The sequence below is a fragment of the Phyllostomus discolor genome, chromosome 13 (assembly GCF_004126475.2).
Source record: "Phyllostomus discolor isolate MPI-MPIP mPhyDis1 chromosome 13, mPhyDis1.pri.v3, whole genome shotgun sequence".
In the NCBI taxonomy this organism is placed as follows: Eukaryota; Metazoa; Chordata; class Mammalia; order Chiroptera; family Phyllostomidae; genus Phyllostomus; species Phyllostomus discolor.
In genome coordinates, this window is record NC_040915.2 from 69,674,579 (window position 1) to 69,696,807 (window position 22,229).

General features: G+C 42.8%; 1 protein-coding gene across 6 annotated transcripts in view; it reads left to right on the forward strand.

Annotated features, from left to right (window-relative positions):
* The window catches only part of NTM (neurotrimin), a 944,650-nt gene extending 935,197 nt beyond the window's left edge, over window positions 1–9,453 (forward strand). For 3 of the 6 annotated variants that reach the window (XM_036014146.1, XM_028528354.2, XM_028528356.2), the window contains 2 exons: window positions 3,327–3,359; window positions 8,475–9,453. In XM_036014146.1, coding sequence (XP_035870039.1) covers window positions 3,327–3,359; window positions 8,475–8,572 — 131 coding nt within the window. In that variant the 3' untranslated portion in view covers window positions 8,573–9,453. The remainder of the gene's footprint in view (window positions 1–3,326; window positions 3,360–8,474) is intronic. The other 3 variants (XM_028528357.2, XM_028528355.2, XM_036014147.1) reach the window with 1 other exon arrangement.
* Window positions 9,454–22,229: the final 12,776 nt, after the last annotated feature.

Below are 22,229 nucleotides of genomic sequence, written 5' to 3' on the forward strand. Positions count from 1 at the left end.
CAGTGCCCATCAAACCAACTTATTAAAGAATGGAAACTAAAGTAAACTGTATCAGAAGGAGAGAAAACATTGCAGTAGAGGGATGATTGGTTTTTCCCTGCAGCGGATTAAAGACAGTTAATTAGGCCCAGACACCCAGCAGTTGGCATTTCTATAGCATGTGTGTCTAAATACCAGAAAGGGCAAAAAAGAAAGGTTCTTAGCATTTTTGAAAGGTTTACATGAGAAGCAACCCCCCCCCCCCCCACCAAAACCAACAGTTCCTTTGGGAGGGCAGGCCCCTTGTAGTGCAAGCTTTCCCTGCTAGGTGAGTGTTATAGGAACCCTTTTGCATTAGTATACCAGCTGGTGGTATTGCGAGAGGCTGTGTCCGGCGTCAGTGAAATTTTTTGTTTTGAAGACTCTCTCAACACATTTGCCCATTTCATGATGGGTGACTGATAAGCACACCTGCCCAGACCTCACTGAGTGTTCAGCAGTTTTGACCAAAAATGGCAGGACCGCCCCCCGCCAACACACACACCATGCCCCACCCTCCCTGTTCACCTGATCTTTGCCCAAATGACTTTTTTTTGCATTTTCCTGGATGAAAAAGGTCCTAAAAGGTAAACATTTTGCCCATGTGGAGGAGGTAAAACAAAAAACAGCAGAACACTAAAAGGCATCAAAATCGACAAGTTCAAAAACTGTTTTGAGCAGTGGGAAAAAAGTCTCGATAGGCGTATTGTATCCAATGGAGAGTTCTTTGAAGGTGACTAACATTTAAACATGCAAGAATACATACACAATTTTTCATAAATAAACTCCAGGTTTTGGGTGTGCCCCCTTGTATATTCATCCTGACATGAAACCAGCTCCCCTCTGCTTGCTGGGATCAGACGGCGACCCTGTGCTCACACAGAGGCACCTGGTTTCAGCTGTGAACATAGGCTTTGGGGCCAAAAAGAGCACTTCATGACTGACCAGAGACACTGGCTTGGGGACTGGGGGGAGGGGGTCCTTTTTATTTTTCTTTTATCTATTTTTTCTTTCTTTTGAATCTTTTATTCCTACTTTCCCTGGCTTATCATTAATATACCAAGAGAAATACCACAAATTGTAGTTAAGCTCTTGGTGAGGAAAACAGGCTTGGATTTTTAAGGACTATTTGTTTTCTTGATAGCCAAGGGTTAACTCGAAGGCTTCAGTTTATGGCTAGTACTCACCTTGGGAGCCCGAGCAAGACTTACCCTCTGGAAGCTGGACCCAGCAGTGGTGGTGCATCAAACATTTCAGTGCTAGCATTTCCACATCTCTTCTTGGTACCGAGTCAAAGGGAACGGGTAAAAATGTACCAGGAGGGGTTTCAAATTAATACAAAGAATACCTTGCCCGCACTTCCCCCTCACTGGTGAGCTAATAGCCAGGGCAGGAACATATTCTAGTTCACTAGAAGAGTTCAAACATCCGTACATGGAGAAGCCTAAGGGTAAGTTCCAGCTCAGGTCAAGGATGAGTGTCCAGTCATCCTTTGCCTGTGTGGGCAGGTGCTAAAGAGTGCCAACCTTGTTTCAAGGAGCGTGTGCTGGAGATTCAGAAGGGAACAAGTGGTTGGAGGAGAACAATTAAGCTGAAGTTGTTTTCAGGTTTTAATTTACCTGATAGGAAGTCACTTCTGATATCTAGAACAATCAGAAACTTGTGTCTTAATTTATTGCTCTTTTTTCTAGTTCCAACAAGCCAGATTACCAGATAGAACTCTTCCATGTGCCCTTCCTCCAGCAGAATCTAAAGCAGCACCTGTCACTCTACGGACCCCACACTTGCTCCGCTTGTGGTCTGGAGTGAACGGTTTATGGCTGCTTTATCCCTCGAAGAGTCTCTCTTCAGCCTGCCCTCCCTCCTTCCAATTACCCTCCATCTGGGTACAGAGGGATTCAAGTCGGTGGTATCTGAATGAGACAATTCATGAGAATAACCCCTCCTTGATTCCTGGGCTGCCTTCCACTGCCCAGCAATCACTCCAGGACTACCATTGCCCAACACACAGACCACAAGGTACCAGCACTTCTGCTGCTTCTCTGTCACCCTGACCCTACCTGAGATCTCTGAATCACCCCTTTGATCTTTGGTCATAGATCACTCCTTAGAGTGGCTTCTCAGGTTTGCTAATGTCCACTTAGACCAAGAGGGATATCATACGTTATATACCTTCAAAGAGTAAATTGAAAACTTGAATGGAGAAGTATGTACTTTGATTCTGGTCAAATGTCTTAGTTGAGTTTATGTCAAGTTATACCTAAGTTGTCTTTCCTTCCACATGGGAAGATCTTTGCACAAAGAATGGTATCACTTCAATGCAAGAGATTTTCAAGTCATTTTCTCATTTTTCCCAGCTTTGCTAAGGTACAAATGACAAATTGGAAGACATTTAAAGTGTGCATTGTGGTGATTTGATACACAGATACTCTGTGAAAGGATTTTTTATCCTCTTCTTGTCCAAGGTGAACAAACTGCAGAGGCCTCTAGCTAAGAAGGAAAGTAAACAATTGTATTATCACCACTCCAGGCCAGTCAAGACACGCTTTCATCAGTAAAGGCTCTGTGGATTGTTCTGAGAGCTTGAAGTTGAGGAAAGGGGCGTCTTTTGTAGTCTCATGAGCAGAGAAGAACTGGAGTCCCAGTATTTCCATGGGTGGGTCCCAGCAAGTCCAAGTGTAACAGCACAGATGCAGGTCTCACAGCCTCAGGCTGGCCCAGAGGGAGGAAGCCCCCTGCACCAGCTCAGCAGAACCTGGCTATCAAGAGAAGTCACGTGGCTGAGGTGTGGGCTCTGCTGGCACCAGTGACCTAGCTCAGCAGTGTTTGGGAGATGCCTACGTGAACACCAGTTGCACTCTATGCCTCAAACATCACATGAGCGCCTATGTTCCAGTTACTACAGTAAAATCCTCTGCGTGAGCCAATTTCATAGTTAAAGCCTGCAGACTTCAAATAACTAGGGGATTGTGGGGGACCAAAGAAAGACAGTTGTTCTACAAACAAGTGTTTATTGGCCTAGGGCCTCAGGCTTGAAGGTACACCCAGGTCCCCCACTGGGACAAGGTGGATGTGTTGGCTCACTTTGGGTCAGCAACTTAACCTGAACACCAACTATATCTTTCCCCAACTCGCCCACATAGCAGCTGACTCTTTGGCACGTGTGAGGGCTGGGCTATGTTCGGGGCAGGAAGAAACAAGTGCACGAGGGCTGGGGGTCCTGGCTCACTCCCCAAACTGTCTGAGGGCAAAGGAAGGCCTCCGACTGCTTTCTGCCTTAACCGAGGCTTGTTTTCCATTTCTTTTAGAAGTGAAATCTACAGCCCTGACCCCTTGGAAAGGTCGGTATATTTATTTCTCAGGCAGCTATGCCATGGTGAAGACGGGGTATGCAAAACTCTCTGCCTGCTTGCAAAGTGCCTTCTCTTCTGAGCTAACCCCAGAAGGCAGCCCAGTGGACCCCCAACCCTGCCCTTGGGCTGTCTCATTGTCAGTTTAGATTAACCCACCCCCAAGGATAATCCATTTTCCCTGGGTAGTTTCCACTTTCAGAAGTCTAACTTCTCTGCTGGCAACACTAATGAGCACCTGTCAGTGCCCAGAATAGCTCCATGTCTGGGTGCCTCTGTACCAGGCCTGCCTCTTTCCTCATACATGGATGCTCTAATGCGACGATCTTCTTAGACCTTGCATGCTGCCCTTCCCTTAACCCATTCTCTCTCTCTCTCTCTCTCTCTCTCTCTCTCTCTCTCTCTCTCTCCCTGTCTCAACTGGAAGGGCAGTGGTTGGAGGGAGAGGAAAGTAGAATGAAGGGGGAGTTTCTCATGTGAATCACTTGAGCACGAATAAAATGAGGTTATAAGAGGCTTTCATTCTTGCCAAATGTTTCTGATGAATGATGGACACTCATCACAGCTCTCTGGGACCCTCATTGTCCTGATAGTAAGTGTCTTCAGGCCTCTTCAGTTCTCTAAGGAGATAGAGGCAGTAAAGGCATCCAACATGGAGGGGTGACTAAATGAAGAGCAGAGGCCTCATCTGTGTGGCTCATGTCACAAGGTAGAGATGGGCTGAGCGGTCACTCTGTCCAGCACAGGCTCTGAGAGGGCCTTGCTTTGGGAGGCTGTGATCCACACATGCTGGAAGAAAGGTCCTCATGCCGTGGCTTCTTCCATGTGCTGGTCAACAGGGGACAGCCAGTGTGGTACCCACCTAACCAGTGTCCAGGTGGGGCCGGCCCAGTCCTCAGTCTCTTCCCACTCACACTTCCTGCAGGTGAATGAGTCACCCAAAGCAGATGCTGTGAGGTAGTGAAAAGGACAATTGTTTGGAAACAGAAGTCAAGGGACCTTGGGAAAATCACCTAAAGATTGCAGTTAAGTTCCCACATAACGGAGTGCAGATAATAGTCCTAACCTAGTACCTGAGTGTTCTTTAAGTGGCTGGAACACCTTTCTAACTGTGAGCACTCTGCCTGATATCCTAATCCATAGGGTTTTACTCCTATGTATACCTTGCCTAAACCACAGGAATTTGCAGTGACTTATTGGAAAACAGGGGACAACAAATTCTTACTTTGAAGCAATGGCAAAAGGAAGTCAGCGTTTGGGTTGGGTTGGGTTTGCACCATGCATACAAAGAAGAATGTGTACCTGTGGATCAGACACCTTAAAGCAAGTGGGAATTTTCAAACAGAAAAAAAAAAAAAAAAGAAAAGAAAATAGGGGGAGGGTGTTTGGAAGAGAAAATTGAGGTAAAACAAAAGTCAAGGTAGGAAAAGAATTTATGTTTTGTTGTAGGTTTTTCTTTACTTCTCCAAGTAAAATCTTAAGGAAAAAGAAACACAGATTGAATACAGGTTGTCTACATGTAGCACAATTTCCTGGCACTTTGTCCCTCCAACAAGTGTTGAGTTTTTTACCTGCCATGGGCCCAGTTAGACATAGACTGCCTTTAGAGAGCTTGTAACACAGAGGAGGAAACACAAAAGTTAGGTGAGTAAAGAGCATTATAACACAGACTAGTAGGCATTTTAACAGTGAGATGCATGTGGTGCTGTGGCAACAAAACATGAGTCAAGGAAGGCTAGAGGACGTGACTGGAAAAAGGTGCGGGGGAGTTGAGGGAGAGGGCAGAAAGTGTGTATATGAGAAGGAAAAGGAAGATGGTTGGCCCTGACCAGTGTGCTCAGGTGGGTGTTGTCATGTGTAGTGAAAGGTCACGGTTTTGATTCCCGGTCAGGGCACATGCCTGGGTTGCAGGTTCCATCCCTGATTGGGGCATGCACGAAAGGCAACCAGTGGATGTTTCTCTCACATTGATGTTTCTCTCCCTCCCTCCCTCTTCTCTAAAAATAAATAAATAAATAAATCTTAAGAATGGGAATATGGTTGAAGGTTACACACTTGTGTGTGCATGCATGTGTATATGCAAGTGACAGCTTGTGCAGCATGGAGTTGGGAGCAGGGAGAAATTGAAGAACACATGGCAGGAAAAACCACTAAAGAGGCAGAAAAGCAAGCAGATTATAAAATGTGGAGTGGTCTACCAAGCAGTTGGGAGTTTTTGTGAAGGCCGTAGGGATCTAATAGAATTGTAGTGTGATTGATTTGGGAATGTAAAATCATCACCCTAGAATCATCATAAAGAATGAACCTGAGAGGTCAAGGCCTGATGTGTAAACTTCCATGGAAGTTGAAAGGAGAGCTGCTTGGGCGGTCTTCTTTGGGAGGACATGTGGAGAAGCCCTGCCTCTGCTTCCCTCTTCTGTCCAGCTCTGTGCGGCTCAGGCTTTCCGGACGTGCTGGAGAGAAGGATGGGCTGGGGTGAGGGGAGAGAATGTATGGAGGGAGGGGTGCAGGCAGGCTGGATGTGGCCACCCACAGTGGGTGAGCCCCCCATGGATCTGGGACAGGAGACAGGAGCACCGGAGAGGCCCTGGGAACTTGTCCAGAGTAACAACACACCAGAGGAGGCTTTGAGGCACTCAATGACCTTTCCCTTCCTTCTATCGAAAGATTTTTCTGACCCAACAGGTCAAGACCCCTATCCACAGCTCTGTGTGGTGATGCCCAGCAGGCAGCAGAACCACAAAGGAACTCTTCAGAGCTTGACCGTGAACCTGAACACAGAGCTGTAGAGTAACCCTGCCAGGGGAGCTGTCCTGGGTGGGGCCAGTTGCCACTCACAGCAGCCTCCTCTGTGCCACTGCAGAGTCCCTGGCCTGTAATTTTTCCCTAGTGGATATGCTTTGTTTCTTTTAAAGTATTATTTTTAAAAGAATTTGAATGCCTCTACCTGGAGTTTCCAGCACTCTCTATAATCTTGCTCCATGCCCATTTTACGCAGAATCGTCCTGACTTTTCTTAGGTGGTAACAGAACCAGGCCCTCGTGCAGCTGTATGCCTGGCCTGTGGCATCCTCCCTGAAGAACCCTGCAGGTGGTCCCCTGAAGGAGGGCATAGAAATGCTGAGGACCTTCCTTTGTTCCCCTTCTCTTTTACCACAGGGCCTCTTCTTAGCCATGTCCAGGGGGTAGGGAGAGGGAGGGAGTGTGCTGGGATGAACAGGGCGTACATTTTGAAGCTGTATGTGCATGTTGAGCAGAACAAAGAGATGAAAGAGAAAAAGAGCCATGTGTCCACAGATGCATGTCTGACCAGGAGTGCCGCATGCCAGCGTGCAGAGCACCTTCCAATTCATTGTGCCACGTGCCCATGGGAGGTCGAGTCCAGCCCCTGCCTCTGCCTTGCTAGCACATGGAACCTGGCTCCCACAAAGGCCTGCTGGTCCCGGGGACTTAGACACAAACCATGTCTCTGAATCAGCATCAGGCACAGACAAGAGTCTTACTGTGAGGGATATTGGAGTGGCCAAGAACAAAAGGGCTTCCTCACAGGACAGAAGCATAACCTACCCCCTAGAAGGCAGCAGGGAGGGGCTTCTCTCCTGGGATTCCGGAGAAGGCTATGTGGATAACAGAGTGAGGACCCTACAGAGGGAAGTTCTCCCTGCCGGGTGGAAAGTGGAATAGGCCTCCTGGTGCTTCTCTCAAGGAAAGGCACTGGCAGGAAATCTGGCCTTGGGAGTATCATGTCCCAGACAACAGGACACAGGTTGGAGGATGTGCTGCATCTCAGACTCATGGTGACTTAGCCACTACCCCATAATCAAATTTCTCCCAAAGGGCTAGGGAATACAATCCCATGGGCAGTGCTCCCGAGTCAGGAGTTTCAGGACTTGATGGAATAGTCTCATGAGGAATCAAGAAGCCTAGTCTGATGTTCAGCATACAAGTCCAGGCAGCCGCACCTGGCTTTGTTCCTTCAATCCTGGTGAGGACATGGACTTAGTGAGGACACCAGCCACACATCCATTAAATTCATGGCAGCAGAGCATGCCAGGGCAATTCCAGTCTCAGAAGGTGCCTGGCTTTTTTTGGGTACCTAATTCATAGGGGTCTCAAAACCTGTGTGTACTGTTCATGAATCATAGCTCCATTGGTTGTGGGTATTCTGGCCACCAGGCTGAGGTAGCCAGAAATCTTATGCGTTACAATGATGGGAAAGCTACTGGGGAATTTTATTACCCCATTGTTTTCTTGCCTCCCACATTTGGCTTCATTTCAAAGAGTACATGTTAGCAGGGCAGGCTGGCATGTGCCTCCAAGGGCAATGTGCCTTCCATCTCCACTCTCAGACATACTCCATGGCGGGCTCTACAACCCCGTTTCCACTTACACCTTACTTCTATGGGCACAGTGAAAGGCCACCTGTTTCTTTGCTTGTTCCTCCCTCCACCTCATGTTAGCTGGGTTTGGCTTTTTAGGCAGGTAATGCTTGAGCTGGGTCTGCTGTTAGCAAGACCAGATGGGGAAGAGGCCAAGTGCTCTGGGCAGAAACCCAGTGCTCCGCCCAGAGACACAACCACTGACAGAAGGACCCGGAGCCCCTCGCAGCAGCAGCAGCAGGGAGGCAGACTATGGAGTGCAACAGGGCCTTTCCTGAGCAACAGGTGGAGCAGCTGGAGGGTTATGTGCACGTTTAAGGCAGGAAGTGCTTAGAAGGGTTTGGCTGATGATGCAAACGATGTAAGGTCTCACTTGATTGAAGCTCTGTGCAGGATGTTAATCAATAGGCCCTTTCTTCTTGAACTTGATCTTGAGCTACAGCCTTAGCAGATTACACAGTAAAGCAGTGGTGGCCACCATCACACTTCAACTTGAGCTTCGTCTTCTCTCCTTGCCAGGGAAGGCTCCCCATTATATCATGTGCATATGGGAGATGAAAGCTATAGAAGATTTATTTATAATGCAGCCCCCTACAGATCGGGAACAACAAATGCTCCCAGTTAGAGAGATGCCTTATCAGACATGAGGCCTAAGGACAGCAAACCAGGTGATGGCTGGCCATTCCTTCTTATACTAGCTCCTCATGATGAATGTGTTCTCTCCACAGGCCCAGGCGCAGTCAGCGAAGTGAACAATGGGACGTCGAGGAGGGCAGGCTGCATTTGGCTGCTACCTCTCCTGGTCTTCCTACTCCTCAAATTTTGATGTGAGTGCCACTCCCCCCTCCGGGGAAAAGCTGCCGCCACGGCAACCACCAACACCACAGCACGGCAACTCCGACAACAGCAAGAGCAACCCCATTTCTAAATCAGATGTGATCACATGAAATCCAGAGAAACAGATCCTATTGGGACAAAAATTCGAGGGAGGGGAGCAAAGAGCACTTTGGGCAAACACACGTTTCAGAAGGAAATCGAGAATCGCCTTGCAGGCTTTGCAGATGTGTAGGTGCAGCTGAGCTTCTTTCTTTCCCCGAATGGGAGGAGCGCACACCCGGCTTTGGACCCACCTGCAAGCTGCATCGAGTGACCTCTGTTTCCATGGTGGTCCAGGGCTCAGCCACTCTGCCCACTAAGGCGCCCCTGCCAAGGAAAATTCTGGAGTCGGCCACCCCAAATTCAATCAGTCACTAGAGACGAACACAGAGTGAGGCGTGCAGCCCCGACGTGCCCCCAGGGCCCTTTCGTAGACTGTGCCACTGTTGTGTGTGATATGAAATGAAATTTAAAAATAAATAAATAAAAAGGAAACTAAACAAGACAGCCTGACAGCTACAAAAATCCCGCAATCAACAGTCACAACAGATATTGTTAAACTTTTTTTTTTCGTTTTACTACATGGACATCATGAATAATAAGGGATTCTGATCCATTATTAATTTTATTAATTATATTTTCTGATATGAGTCTAGAACTTAGTGGAAAAAAACAAGACAAAACAAAAAACACACAATGAAAGGGGTGAAGAGAAGTATGTTTGTTAAGGATTAAAAATAGATAGTGCACTTCTTAACTAGGTTTACAACTGGTGGACCACACACCAGGTATTAACCACCTGGTGAGGATTTGGCAAATCCACCAAAAAAACATATATGATTTAACCAATGTCTCCACCAGCGCTACAGATTTCTCCTTATTCTGGCATTTAATGCAGACAGTACTATGCTTCTCCATGCTGTTTAGAAACGGAAGGGTGATTGCACTCTATCTTGCGTTTGTTGGCTATGCTTCCTTTGATGACATATATTATACAGTATATATATATACATATATTTTTTTTGTTAGAGTCCTAGCCATTTTCTTTCTCTGCAGGGTCCTTTCTCAGACATTACTGCATGCTGTATATGGCGTTAGCTGTGTGTTGATCTTCTAAAAGATGATAGAGTTTACTGGTAATTGTGTAATCAGCTCCTGCCTTTTTATTTTCTTGGGTTATTCACATGTCAGAGACATTTATCAAAAGAGAAAAGAGAAAAAATACACTATCACCGGGCGCAGCATCTTTTCCAGGCGTGGCTCTCAGAGGCCGTCTCAGGCGCCTCACGTCTCCATCACGAACAAACGAGCAACTGAACCAACTAAACAGTCAGTAACCACTCGCTTTAGCCCTTATGGGAATCTCTGATGCCTTTGTGACCACTGGAGAATTGAGTCCTCTTGGTTTATTTTATTTAATTTCCCACCTTTGTGTGTGTGTGTATGAAAGAGAAGAAGATGCAGTTTTTAGATCATCTTTTTTCCTCCCCTGAAGTCTGGGGACAAGAGAGGCCTCGGGGAGGGGTCCTGGATGTGACGAGGGAAAGTGGGATTGGGGGTTAGGGGAGGGAGGGGTTGTCTCTGACTTGACATTAAAAAGTGTTCCATGTCCCTCTTCACCTGGTGTGGTACCTCATTCTCAAGTGGGGGGAGAGGGGGAGTAGAGCCTGGCTGGCTCAGGTTTGAAGAACATGGAGCAGGAGGGGCTCCTGACTCAAGTGACTGCTCTTTAGGCCCCTCGTTGTGGTGAGTGGGGCTCTCCCTGAGGTATATGCTCTGATGACAGATAAGACAGTCAGAAAGCCTCTTTGTCCTTTGTCCTCCTAATGGAAGCAAGGGTGGGGGGTCTCACAGAGTCTGACCGACGCTGGCAGCATCCTGCTTGTGTCCAAACACCTCGCCTCATAACCTGGGCAAAATGGCAAGTCCAGTTAGGGGCAGGCTTTTATGCACAATTGTTTTGGGGATGCAACAAAGGGCAATACCACAGAAAAAAAAAAGATTCGTGGTTTGGAACTGAATAATCCCAAATCCCATCAACTGGTGTTTTGGGGACTTGCTTTCCTCTATGTCTGCTCTCTAAAGCTTGCCTATAGCCAAAAATTAAGAGGAAAATCAGATATTAATACAAAATAATACTCAAATCATCCCAAGCTCTTCTAATTCATTCTGGGAATTAAATAGTAGCTGAAAAGTCTCTGAGGCAGAAATCAGGTCAGAGCTGAATCACTGTTCTTGAGCCCTCAGGGGTTAGCTCCACCTGAGAAGAGTAGGGAGTGTCTGCACAGGAGCCCATTCATTTCCAGTGGCTACTAGAAAAAAATGAGAAAAGATTGACTTCATGCTTTTTTGTGTGTCCTTCAGCCCTTCCAGCCCCACCTCCAGGTGCCAGATACCCCAACTCCTTCCCAGCAAAAGGGTGAAGAGCAGCCTGGCAGAGCTTGCAGATTTTGGCTGAATGGTGTCATTCCTTTGTTATCTTCTAGAACTGCTGAAGTCAAGGTTTTTGGGACTGTCCCTTTAGAATAACTGTGGGTGGGTGAGATTTACTAGGTCTCTCATGGCTGGCTCTTCTGCAGACACTGATCGGATGCACATCACGGCTCACTGGGAGAGAGTGGAAAATGCACAGGTAATGTCCATGTTGCTAAACTTGCACCCAGAAACACCTCTGAAATAAAATATACCAAGGCATTTGCAAGGAGATGCTTCCTAGGCTTTGCTGGGACAAGAGAATACAGTGGCAAATGACCTCTATTTGAATCAAAACTTTAATTTTTATGGCAACAAAGCATGCTTTGAACACCCTATCACCATCCTCTCAGGAGTCATTTGTAAAGTGACAATGTCAACTTTGTAAAGTGACATTCATGATGAAGACTTCATTTTCCTTGTTTGCCAACTCAATTTCCCTTCTTGTCTTGTGGTTCTTTAAGGCTCTAATTATTCAAGAGCATGTCTCTTGTACACCAAGCTTTGCCATAACTGATGAGGTCACCAGATAGGACTTCCTATTCTTCCTCAAGAGAGGATTCCTCTAACTTCTGCTTAGTGTGCCACATGAGCCCCAATCTGCTGAATTTTAGTCTCTAAAGGCCACATCCAGGTGCCCATGAGCAGGGGCCTTCAACCAGATTTAGAATTCAATCCAGGAGGACTTGGCCTTGATGGAAGCTTATAGGGCAAACCTCAGACCTATCTGTTTTCAGGAATAGGAGCATGGCCAAATAGTGTTCATTTGCATAAGTAAAGAAAAACATCTTGAATACTGCATTCGGTTTGTTTTTTGTTCTTGGTACAGATACTGATGGAAGACCATCACTATAGGCTGGCCTGGATTTCAAATAAACTAGACCTGTTTAGACTTACACATTAGACACTATCACACTTTAAGATTCAGCCACTACCCCTAAAATTATGATGCCACTTGAAGGGACTGTGATTTACATTTAGAAGATTTTCCTATGATAGTCTCTCATATTTATGTGTGTGTATGGAACGGGGAGGTAGTGGGAGGTGTTCAAGCTCTGACTACTCTAACCACTGCTGTAGAATCCCATTCATTCTTTCCACAGAATATCTGTTCCTCTCCAACCACACAGATGTGCAACAGCTCTCAAGTTCCTGCAGTTAGATCTTTCCCCATCAATGCTTCTACACAGTGGGTTCAACTGTCTAACTTGAAGCATTGTGAGTACTTGTCCAAGGACTGTCTTGATGAGTGGAACTTGCTTGCAGACCTGGGGCTGTGGTCACAGTGAATGACCCATGCATGTTCATTTGGCTTGTAGAGGGTGATGAGGATAGTGATGATAAATGACAGTTAGTGTTACTCAAGCTGCAGATAAGTTAGAAAATGGATGAGCAATAAAATCTGATTTCGATTTAGCTCATTTCATTGGGCTACCCCATCTCTATCTTCTACCCTTTGGACTATGAGTCTAGAAAAAAAGATCATCACACTAGCCAGTCACAGTGATAAAAAGTGAAATTGGAATCAGCAAAACATTCACAATTTTCTATTCTTATAAAGTCAAAAATTTTGAAGTGCTTCTCACTAGAAGAGAAAAGTCTACCCAAAAGGGGAGATGGGGCCAAGTGCACAGTCTGTACTCATGCAGCATCTGCAAGCTCCTGTGCTACTGCTGGACAAGTGTGCACACACACACCAGGCACTCAGCGTCCATCAGGCAAGCGGCCTTCGGAATCAGTAGTATCTGAGAGAAACACTGAATAATAACTCTTTCTGGCATCTTTTAACTGAATCTCGGAAGTAATGTGGGACACAATTGTATCATAGAGTCTCCTTTGTCATCCCATAACTGCTTAATCAGGCAATTCTAAAGCCTTAATTCTTCTCTCACCCTGCTCTTGATTCAAATCCTATTTCAAGTCTATCTGCCTCCAAGGCAATAAACTCAAATTAATATTCCCATGATTTGTGAGTAACTGAGATCTCTGAGTCTCTGCATCTTCATTTTCATTTCCCTGTTTCCCACATCTCCATACCTTTCACAGCATGTTTATATCCTACAGCTAGAAAAAAAAAAAAAGCTTTGTTTAAAGACCCCCTAATTTCTGAGTTCATGTTAAGATCACTTTCATGATCTATGCCTGATACATTTTGTGCATTATCTTTTATAAGGGAGTCTTGGTTTAGCTTTAGTTTTTTGAATATTGATTTTACCCCCTCCCAAGCCTCCAATAACTATCTGCTTCAGGCATATTGTGAAAGTATATGAGTTTTTCCCTATATTTTAGGGAATGTTAGAATGTTTTAAAAGTAACTTATTTCTCTGCCAGAATATCTAGCTTCCAAGAAAGATAAATTGGTTGTGGCCATGGCACTTACCTTGTTTCTAATGTATTTAATTTTGGAATTTCAGAGTATCAGTGCAGTTTTTGGATATAGAACTGAATAATTGCTAATTAGTAGAACTAGGTTCTTCTAGCCCAAACTCTATTACTAGTTAGTTGAATTCCCTTTTCTTATGATTCATATAAGATGTTAATATGAAAGATGGCTAATTTTCAAATCTTTAAAATTCAGTAATCAAGGAATTTCAGATTCCATAAGATCTATGCAAGAAAAAATTAGGAAAGCTGCATTTTGATTGGCAATTGCATTATAAATCAGGGGGCATTTTAGAGCCAAAACATTGGTTTTGTTTCCAAAATGGCTCACGAGAAGGGAACACATGCAACCCTAAGTGTCATTTCTACAGATTCGTCAAGTGACTCCTTAAGGAGAGCTTGAGGAATGACGCTGCAGCACTTGGAAAGGAGTGTCATCTAATAAAATGTAGTAGCTTTTCCTGGAACAGGAATTGATGCTAGCCCCAAGCTGCTGTTCAGTTTTGCTCTCTGTATGACACAAGTAAAACAAGAGAGAATAAAGTACCACAGATCTTAGAGTCTGGAGACAGAAAGGATATTATCACTAGGCAAAATTCTCAGAGTTCTCACTTGGAATATGTGCCTGTGGATGTGTGTGTGTGTGTGTGTGTGTGTTACTTACTGTAATTACTTAATTACCAATTCTTCAAAACAGATGACACCGGTTATTCCCAAGATTCATCTTTAAAATAACAGGAGATAGTAATGGAAAGAAGGGTCTCCAGAGGAGGTTTTTAATTATCATATCACTTCATCTGGTAAGTGTTCTGCTCAAGGGTCCAGAAATGTTTGTGCAGGTCTCATTTGACATATTTGTGTATCGTTGGTTCAAGTCTAAGTCCAGCAAGCCCCCATCACCATTTCATCCTGCCCCCTCGACCCTGTACTTCATTTATAACTCCTCTGTGAAGAGCAGGAGGACTCAACAGTCTGTGGGCAAAGCTCAGCAGCCTGGCAGAGGAAGATGTGAAAGCCCCGGTCCCTTCCCCGAATGTTTGTGCCCAGTCACTCTCTTGTGCTTGAGTTTCTTCTTAAGCTCCACTTGCGGAGCTGGTGGAAGGATCAGATGGAGCCATCAAGCCATACCTCCTGTTCTCTGTGCACTGCAATGGGGAGAAGAGCACAAGCCTTGTGGCGCACATGTGGTGAGGGGTTCTTGTCTTCCCCTGGAAGGATGAGGGAGAAAGAGGAGGGACAAGAGAAGAAAAGCTTTCATGTCCCCAATTCAAACCAGCAGGTTGTCATTCTTTTTTATTCGTGTCCTCAATTCTTCTTACTCATATTTTGCCACTGGAAAGGAAGACACACAGGAACTGAGATATACAGCAAAAGATGTCTGCGTCCACCTTAGGGATTAACAAGCAAGAAAAAAGAAAATAAAGTGATAAAATAGAGAAAAAATAGGTGAAAAGGTAAAACTCATACTTGAGTCTGTGTGTGTGAGGAGGTGTAGGCATACATGTATCCAATGTGTTCTGTGGTGGTAAAAGAAAGTTGTTACAGCACAGAGGTGAGGCGCTGCCTGCTTACTCAGTGGGCCCTGTGAGCATAGGCTCTTGGCAAAATGCAATCAGTTTTTGCATATTAAAGGTAGCCTGTGCTATTTCATGTCAATTTCCCCTTATTTTCTTGAGGAATGGTATAGGTAGATGAGAGAATATGAATCAGGGAGCCGAAAGATGCGTTCTAGCCCAAATGCAGCCTCAGGGCTGCTGTGGGACCTGCAGCAGATAACTAAATGTTCCAGGGCCTCGATTTCCCAGTCAGCACAGTGTAGGCTGGGCAAGTTGGTCTCAGAAGGCCTCCAGAGATCTGAAATCTCCTGGGCCTCCTTCTGCATTCTTCTGTAATTCATATCTATTTCTTGAAATAAGAAAAAGTCCACATTTGAAGCCAAGGAAAAGTCTTTGGCAGGTGTTGGCCTTGTGGGGAAAAAAATAAGAGGTGTCTTTATTCACACTCAACTAGGAAGAGTCCCTTTTTTTTCCGGCAGGATAAAGACATGGAAAGCTAGCATTCTCAAACCTTTAGATGTGAGGCTCCTCTTTGAAAAACTGAAGAAAGTATACAGACACATTCTTAAAAAAAAAAGAAATGTAAAGAAGTACAAATGCACAGAATGCTCTAGATAGTTCCAGATGACCTATGGACCATTTCAAACTTACCAGTGAGCTCCAGTTACATCCTATTGTGAAGTTCCACCCTCGATTGTTCTTATAGATTGCTTGCATTTTCCATAGACCCTTGATAAGAATTACATCCTACATGCTTTTGATCTTTAGCTAAATAAACAAAAAGCAAAGCACTCTCTGGAATCACCCAGGGAGTCCTCTATGGATTAGAGTCCATTATTTAGAAATCAAACTCATAATGATTTAATGGCACAAGCTCATTACACCTGAATTCTTTCTGCTGACTGACTCTTCTTAGTATATGCCTCTGACTCGGACAATTATACCAGCTTAGGTAAAACCAAACCTGTCTGTGCATTTATTTGGAAAAGTTAGGGATTATGACTCTTTCTGTCAACTAAATAGCACATAGTGCACCCTGAGTCAAGAAAATAAAATCAACTATTTTCTCCTCTCTCCTGTTAGGCCTACGGTAGTCAGGGCAGCCTATTGGGGCAGTTCATCTTTCTTAACCACATTTTCTCCCTTACGTCCTGTGTACAAGATGCCCCCTTCAAGGGTGAAACATTTTTTTCATCTACTAGGCATTTGATTGAGCCAACACCAGCACAACACATGTATAAGAGTGTCAGGCAAACCAATTGTGCAGTCCTAATTCTGAACCGGGAGATCAATACTCCATGGTGTAATTCCCCCATCAGCAGTAATTGCCCTCTATCACAGCAACACAAGGGAACTAAGTTTCATTACAACGTGTTTGCTGCCACTTCTCTCATGTACCTCCACACCACTATTTCACAAATAGTTCAGACACCCTCACCTCCTGATCATTTTTGTGTTAAAGTATGTCTCTTTTCCAAGCTATATATAGATTAATTCTTCCAAACCTTGGCACATGGGGAGCAGCTATATTTATGCCTTATCATTGCTTGTCTTCAAAAATATAAAACAGTAATCAGGCAGGTGGAATCCTTGGCATAGGGTTCTCTGGGCATCAAGTCAAAATTTGTAAGTAGAAGCCTAGGTTGTTTTCATTAACAAACATAGCTGTGTTATGACACATCCCTGAACTATCAATGAGAAACTATTTCTGACTAAATAACTCACTAACTTAGCTCATCCAAGTTGTCTTTAGTCACATTTTCCATACACTTTCTTTTATCTTTTTTCTCTTTCTCACTCCTGTGCTCCAGTACAGCCTACCTTTGCACTAACAATCTAAGAAACAAGATAGAAGAACCAACTTGAAAACAAAAAGCCCTCAGTTTTACAAGGTTGTTTTAATACCCTTTTGTTTACATGTGGCATTTAGAGAGTAACATTATGAATTAGGGGAAAGCATTTGACCCGGTTGAGCTATATTTTGGACCACCCATTACTAGTACCTTGGGTTCAATATGCAGTGCCCTGAACTACACATCAGCCTAGATAACATTCCAGAGCTTAGCTGACGTCTGGGGCAGTCCTGTGCTGTATGTTACATCAATAGATCCAAGCAATTTTGTTAACTATAGTCAGGATCGTTGGCCGGACTCAGGCACATTCTTCAACTTTAGCCATCTGATAAATAACCCAGATTGGCTGCATGAACAGAACAACTAACAAAGAAGCTCCAGGTTCCATTTCTTCAAAAGTTCCTTGAGGAGTGATGTCAGCAACATGGCTGATCGTATGTCCATGTTGTACATAAAACCCTTCCAAAACATTTAGCATCCATCCACAGGGGAAAAGAAAGTGCCTTTGTGGGAGCTGTGGAATCCAGCATCATTTGCCAAGGGACTGGGTGGAGTCTTGCCCACCTGTGCATTGGGCAATAACCATACAGACTTCAGTCCTGGCTGTCGATCCTGCAGTAGTCCCTGGACCAGATGCAACCCCTCTCAGCCACATTCCAAAGTGCCTGGAGAATGCTGTGTTACACAATAAACCACACACTTGAGAGCCTTTTCAGAAGTCCAGGTTTCCAGCAGAGAATTTCTAGCACAGCATTAGAGCTAAAAATAGAGTGTGGATATTTCAGTGAAGGAAATAGGAACAGTGTGACTTTACCTGTGTGACCCATCCTCCAAGGCAGCACAGCTGAGTGCCAAGTGAGGCATTCTCAGCCATGATTTTTTTCCTTCAGGGGAAACATAAGAATGTATGAGTGAGCACTGGCCTCCCCAGGTGTATGTAATGTTGTCAAAGAGGCTCACTTCTCCCTTGCTCCAGCCAGAATGCTTAACCATGGGCTGCATGACTTGGAGGCTGGGAGAGGGTAGGAGAGTGACAGAGAGGAGTTCAGGAAGGCACTGAAAGGGACATGACTCCTGAATCCTACTAACTGGTTACCTACTCCAGCAAACAATCTTACTCCAAGAATCCTACTCCAGCAAAAAGCCTTCCCATGAGCTGCCAGTGATTCCTTACTCATGGATTCTTCAACTGGCTTCTGGTTGCTCTCTCATTTTGCATGCCTCACCGGCATACCCCCACTTCTTGACCAGCAGTTTGTATATGCTCCCGACATCAGAAAGAAAGAAGACTAGTGAGAAGGCACAGAATATCAGCCCTAATCTGAGGGCCAGGGAGAAACCATAAACTTGAGCTCTGTGACACTGTTGGGAGAGCAAAAGGGAGGCATTAGCATGTGGCCTGGTATATTATAGGATTAAGAGAAAGCAAACAAGCTTAAGAACTCTGCCACAGGAAAAGAGAAGAAGTGTGTAGCATCCGCAGAAGGTCTGTGAAAGCCTCTGAATCCCTAGTGGAGTTGACAGAAGGTATTTCTCTCTCAAAGCAATTTAGTGAAGACTGTAAAGTAACTATTACTGAAAATGTGAAAAAAAGCAATGAAAGATTTCAAGGAACATTTAAAAAATTAAGAAAACATGAAACAATCAAAGAATCACAGTAATGTTCTAGCAACCTACCCCTAAAGACATGGAGTTTTGTAATTTTCCTGATAAAGTATTCAGAGTATCTATTTTAAAGAAGCTCAATGAGTTATAAGAAGACACAGAAAGACAAGTTAACAAAGTCTGGAAAATAATACACACACAAAAATGAAAAGTTTAACAAAGCTTAAATCAAAAAAGAAGCAAATGAAATTCTAAATACAATGAATGAGATATAAAATGCAACAGAGGCCATCAATATCAAAATGAATCAAACTGAAGGAAGAATCTGTCAATCAGAAGGCAGAATCTATGAAATTATCCAGCAAGAATGGAACAGAGAAAAAACAAGAGTAAAGAAAGTCTACATGATCTATGAAATACCATCACAAGAAGCAACCTGCATTTTATTGGTTTCACAGAAGGAGAAGAGAGAGAAAGGAGAACAGAAAACTTATTTAAATAAATAATGATGTAGAACTTCCCAAATCTGAGAAGACATTTGGATATTCAAGTTCATGAAGCTTCACAGGTCAGCAAACAAACTCAACTTAAAGAGATCATCACCAAGACATGTTATGAAAAAACTGTAATCAAAGACAAAGAGAGAATCTTAAAAGCAGCAAGAAAAAAGAAGACATTTTTAATTTACAAAAGAACCCCCATAAGGCTATAAGCGAATTTCTCAGCAGAAACTATAGGCCATGGGGCATGGGGGAGAGAGAATGTTACAGTCAAAATAATAAAAGTAAATGAAAAAAAAAAGCTGCACCCAAAGAATACTTCAGCAAAGTTGTCCTTTAGAAATGAGAGATAAATACTTTCCAAGACAAACAAAAACTGAGGGAGTTCAGCACCACTAGACCTGCCTTACAAGAAATTCTAAAAGGGATTTGTCAAGCTGAAATAAAATTACACTAATTAGTAACATGGAAACATATACAATACATAAAATACCAGGAAACGTAGGTATATAGTCAAATTCAGGATACTCTAGTACTGTCATATGGCAGTGTGTTAACCACTTAAGTATAGTATAAAATTAAAATATCTATAGTAAAATAATATATGAATGAATACACAGTATAACAGAGGTAAATTCTGACATCAAAAATATAAAAAGGGGAGTAAGAGGATAGAGTGTTTGCATTCAAAGTTAAGTTGCTAGCATAAAATAGGCTATTATTTCTGTAAGATGTTTCAAGTTAGCCTCATGGTAACCTCAAAGCAAAAATCTGCAGTAGCTATGCAAAAGATATAGAGAAGGGAATCTAAGCATACCACTGCAGAAAATCATCAATATACAAAGTAAGGCATGATAGAGGGAGAAAAAAATAAGCAAATGACAAAAACACTAAGATGGCATTAATACATCTTTACCTATTAATAATTACTGTTAATGTAAATGGATTAAATTTTCAAAATCAAAAGGCATCAACTGAGTGGATGGGTATAAAAATAGAAGCCAATTATATGCTGTCATAACAGACTTACTTCAGCTTTAAGAACATGCATAGGCTCAAAGAGAAAAGTTATAAAAAGATAATCCATACAAGTGGAAACTAAAAGAGAGTAGGAGTAGCTATACTTACTTATATTAGACAAAATAGACTAAAGCCAAAAACTGTAACAAGAACGAAGATAGTCATTATATAATGATGAAGGGGTCAATGTTTCAAGAGGATATAAAACTCATAAATATGTAGGCACCTAACATCAGAACACCTGAATATATTAAGCAAATACTACCAGGTTTGAAGGGAGAAATAGACAACTATCGAATGATAGTTGGGGACATCAATACACTTTAAAAAATGGATTGGATACATCATCCAGACAGAAAATCAACAAGAAAATTTTGGTCTTGAACTATATTTCAGCCAAATTGTACTAACAAACATACACAGAACATTCTATTCAATAGTAAGGAAACACATTCTTCTGAAGTGCACATGGAACATTCTCCAGGAACAGTCATATGATATGTCACAAACTAAGTCTTAGAGAATTTAAGATGCAAATTACACCAAGTATCTTTTGTGACTTCAATTGTATGAAACTAGAAATCAAATATAGGGAAAAATGCTGAGAAATAAACAACTATATGGAAATTGAACAACACTTCTGAACAACCAATGGATCAAAGGTAAAGTCAAAAGAAAGTTTTTTAAAACATCTTGAAATAAATGACAATGGAAACACAATATACCAAAACTTATGGGGTGCAGCAAAAGAAATTCTAAGAAGGAAGTTTATGGTGATAAATGCCCATGCTAAGGAAAAAGAAAGATCTCACATACACACACACACACACACAAACCACCTAACTTTATATCTCAAGGAACTACAAAAGCAGAAGAAAATAAACATACAGTTAGCATAAGGAAGGGAATACTGGAGCAGAAATAAATGACATAGAGAACAGCAACAAAACTAGGAGATGTTTTTTAAAGATTTAAAAAATGGCAAACCTTTAGCTATACCAAAAAAGAAAGAGAGAAGACTCAAATAAATAAAATAAAAATGAAAAAGACTGACATAACTATTCTAAAAAAATAAGCATATCAAATTTAAGAGCACATTAAAATGATCATATACCATGATCCTGTGGGATTTATCCCTGGAGTGTAAGGATGGTTTAATATATGCAATCAATGAATATTGCCTTGGCTGGTGTAGCTCACTGGATTGATAGCTCACAGCATGGGCCTGTGAACCACAGAGTTGCCAGCTGGATTCCCAGTAAGGGCACAAGCCTGGGTTTCAAGCCAGGTCCCCAGTAGGGGGAGCTCTAGAAGCAACAATACATTTATATTTCTCTCTCTTTCTCCTTCCCTTCCCTTTCCCTCTCTCTAAAAATAAATAAATATAATCTTTTTAAAAATAAATAAATATGATATGCTACTTAGTAAAATGAAAATCATAAAATTACCCCAACAGGTGCAAAATAAATAAAAAATACAGCATTTTTCATGATGATATCTCTCAATAAAGTGGATATAGAAGAAATATATTTCAAAATAATAAAGCCATATATTAGAAGCCCACAGCTAACATTATATTCAATGGCCAAATGTTAAAAGCTTTTACACTGAGTTCAGAAACAAGACTAGAGTACCCGCTCTCACCATCCTATTCAACGTAGTACTGGAAATCTTAGCCAGAGCAACCAGGTGAGAAAATGAAAGAAAATGCATCCAAATTGGAAAGGAAGAAATAATATTTACCTTGTTTGTGTGGAACTACAGAAGACCCCATATTCCAAAGCAATCTTGAGAAAGAACAAAGCACCAAAATTCTTAATTTCAAACTATACTAAAAAACTATAATAATCAAAATAACATGGTACCAGCATAAAAAAAGGCACTTAAATCATGGAAGTGGAAGCCTAGAAACAAATCTTTACCTATGTAGTCAACAAATATTTGACAAGGAAATCAATAATAGTCAAAAGGGTAAAGATAGTATCTTTAATAAATGATGTTGGGAAAACTGGATATGTACATGCAGAAGAATAAATTAGACCCGTATCTTACAAAACTCAAAAGAAATTAACTTGAAATAGATTAAAGCCTTGAACACAATACCTGAAAGGATAAAACTCCTAGAAGAAAACATGGAAAAATGTCCTTCACATTGGTCTTGGCAATGAGTTTTAGAGATGAGACCAAGAACACAATCAACAGAAGCAAAAATAAACAAA